Source organism: Caretta caretta, chromosome 14 (genome assembly GCF_965140235.1).
Source record: "Caretta caretta isolate rCarCar2 chromosome 14, rCarCar1.hap1, whole genome shotgun sequence".
Lineage (NCBI taxonomy): Eukaryota > Metazoa > Chordata > Testudines > Cheloniidae > Caretta > Caretta caretta.
This window is the reverse complement of record NC_134219.1, coordinates 38,100,873-38,103,770: the sequence shown is the minus strand read 5'-3', so window position 1 is coordinate 38,103,770 and position 2,898 is coordinate 38,100,873. Positions and strand designations below refer to the sequence as shown.

General features: G+C 44.1%; 1 protein-coding gene across 1 annotated transcript; it reads left to right on the top strand.

Moving 5' to 3' along the window:
* Window positions 1–471: 471 nt before the first annotated feature.
* LOC125621461 (olfactory receptor 6B1-like) lies at window positions 472–1,310 on the top strand. The gene is made up of 2 exons (XM_075119081.1): window positions 472–923; window positions 983–1,310. The coding sequence occupies exons 1-2, from the start codon at window positions 472–474 to the stop codon at window positions 1,308–1,310; spliced, it is 780 nt and encodes a 259-aa protein (XP_074975182.1).
* The last annotated feature ends 1,588 nt before the right edge of the window (window positions 1,311–2,898 follow it).

Sequence of the window (2,898 nt, the reverse complement as noted above, 5' to 3'; positions counted from 1 at the left end):
GTATGGCATCTGCATGCCAAAAAGACGCAAAATGATTTTCTGCTGTAGCTTTCACGAAGGGAGGAGCGACTGACAACACACACCCAGAAACACCCACGAGAATGTTTTTGCCCCATCATGCACTGGGAGCTTAACCCAGAATTCCAATGCGCGGCAGACACACTCTGCCGAATTCACATGCTTTAGTGGGGTCACAGAAGATCGAATGTATAAAATAGCTTCCAAAAATTCCAATAGAATAATTTTGAAATAATTTCGTACTGTAGACATACCCCTAGACTGTAAAATCCTTGGGGCAGAAACTGCCCTTTTCTTCTGTGTTTACACAGCACCTAGTACAATTGGGTCCTCCTCCAATACTGATGCTTTTATGTGTTATGGTAATACAAATAAATAATTATTATTATTAATAAAGCCCTGTTATGAGAGCTAACAATGTTCTTCTAGGTTTCGTTTTCTCTCTTTGAAGACATGCCTGGCGTAGAGCGGGAAACTCAAATGACCATTACAGCGTTCATCCTCCTGGGATTTGGGGACCTTCCTGAGCTGAAGATCCCTGTATTCATGGTGTTCCTGGCTACCTACATAGTAACACTCACCAGGAATATCCTGATCTTTGCGACAGTATCATATAACCACAACCTGCACAACCCCATGTACTTTTTCCTGGGCAACCTGTCTGTCCTGGAAGTCTGCTACACTACCAGTGTCACCCCCAAGATGCTGAAAACCCTTCTGGTTGTTCAAGAAGAGGTTTCCTTCTCTGCTTGCCTCCTGCAGTTCTACGTCTTCGGCTCTCTGGAGGTTGCCAAGTGCTTCCTGCTTGCTGCCATGTCCTATGACCGCTACTTGGCCATATGCGAACCACTGCATTACACCTCCACCATGAGCTTCCAGCTTTGCTTTCAGTTGGCAGTGGAGTCGTGGGTCATCGGGTTCCTCTCACTGATGGTCACCATGCTCATGGTTTCTATGCTTCCAGTGAGATCGACCATTTCTTCTGTGACCTGACGCCCATCATTAAACTCTCCTGTGGGGACACCTACATGGTCAGGATACCGGCTTTCTTCATAGCCTCCCTTGTGTTCTTCTCTCCCTTCCTTCTAACCCTACTTTCCGACGACAAAATCATCTCCACCATCCTGAAGATTCCTTCCACCACAGGGAAGCAGAAAGCCTTCTCCACCTGCCTCTCCCACCTCATTATGGTGTCTGTGTTCTATGGCACACTGATGGTGGTTGATGTGGCTCCCACAGCCAACCAGTGGACAAACTTAAAAAAGGCCTTATCATGCTGTACACAGTGGTGACCCCACTGATCAACCCCATCATATACAGCCTGAGGAAAATGGAGGTCAAAGAGGCATTGAGAAAGCTTTTCAGTAAACATCTATGCTAAGTGCATGACTGGGGGCTCTGGCCTATCTTGATTGCTAAATCCTTTCTCACCTTATACATGCAAGTAGTCTCATTGAAGTCAATAGCCCAAAGTCCAAGCTTTGTCAAAGCTGTTAAAGGGATTTGGATGCCCTATGCATATACAACTTAATACCAAATGAAGGATGTGCCAGTAGCTAGGACACTAGCTTGGAACTTGGGGAAACTACTTTTAGTTCCCTCTTGTGGTAAATGTTTCCTGTGTGAGCTTGGCTAAATTCTCAGTTTGCAAGGCCAGAAGGGACCACTGTGATCATCTAGTCCAATCTCCTGTATAACACAGGCCATAGAATAATCCCTGATATAATTCCTATCACAGATCTTTTAGAAAAAATAATCCAGGCTTGATTTAAAAATGGTCAGTGATGGAGAATCCACTACAACCCTTGTGAAATTGTTCAGAGGGGGCAGAGAGATATGTTGTGTTTACACATGGATTGGCACCCAGGAGGCAAATTATGTATTTAGCAGCAGAGGGGAGATGCAGATTTTTTTATGCCCTGCCCCTTGTGGGCAGTGCCCATAGTGACTGGACACGGGGAACACTTCATCCAAATATTGCCAGCAGTGCCTCAACCATGTGCCCTCATGCAGCCCCACTGACCTCAGCTAGGTTCCATATAAATGCTGTTGTACACCTAAACTAAGCAATTTGTAGAAGGGCCTTAGTTTCCTATTTGCTGCAACCAGTAGCCTTACTTTCCTGCACCCCAATATTTGTTATTACATTCAGCAGCCACTGATAAACACATATGCAAAAATGACCAGCAATGACATTAATGTTGTGCTCATTATGTTTCAGATTTAACACCCCAAAGTGATGAGATAAGTCCACTGAGTTTGATGTTTCTGCAAAAATGACATTTCTGGTATGTAATTTGAAATAATGAGATCTCAGAGTTGACACCACATTAAGATGAATGAGGGATGAGCACACCAGTCTTATAGGTATTGGTCTTGATTGTGCCTGGCCTTCCCTCTTGTGCATTGTCCCTTTGCAATGTAATGCAATGTAAAACTCTAGCAAATCAGAACTAGGGATTGCCATTTTCTGTTTCTCTGTATATCATCTAGCACAATGGGGAACCATTGTGGTTGGCTTCTAGGAGCTATGACAATATCAATGTTAATTCATGGATTTTAAGGCCAGAAGGGACCATTACAATCATCTCAACTCTACCTCCTGTGTAACACAAACCAGAGAGAGCCACCCAGTCATTCCTACATCAATCCCATATACTGTGGTTGAGCTAGAGTTTATCTTTTAGAAAGAGATGTCCAATCATGATTTAAAGGTTTCTAACCAACAGTGGAGTGAAGTTCTGGAACAGCCTTCCATGGAGAGCAATGGGGACAAAAAAACTAACTGGTTTCAAGACTGAGCTTGATAAGTTTATGGAGGGGATGGTATGCTGAGACTGCCTACAATGGCATGTAGCCAATCTGCGACTGCTAGCAGCA

Bases quoted from the DNA above. Each gene is read 5' to 3' on its own strand.
- LOC125621461 (XM_075119081.1), top strand. From the start codon at position 472: ATGCCTGGCGTAGAGCGGGAAACTCAAATGACCATTACAGCGTTCATC. The intron at 924-982 runs GTGGGTCATCGG...CTATGCTTCCAG, and splicing joins TTTCAGTTGGCAGTGGAGTC to TGAGATCGACCATTTCTTCT.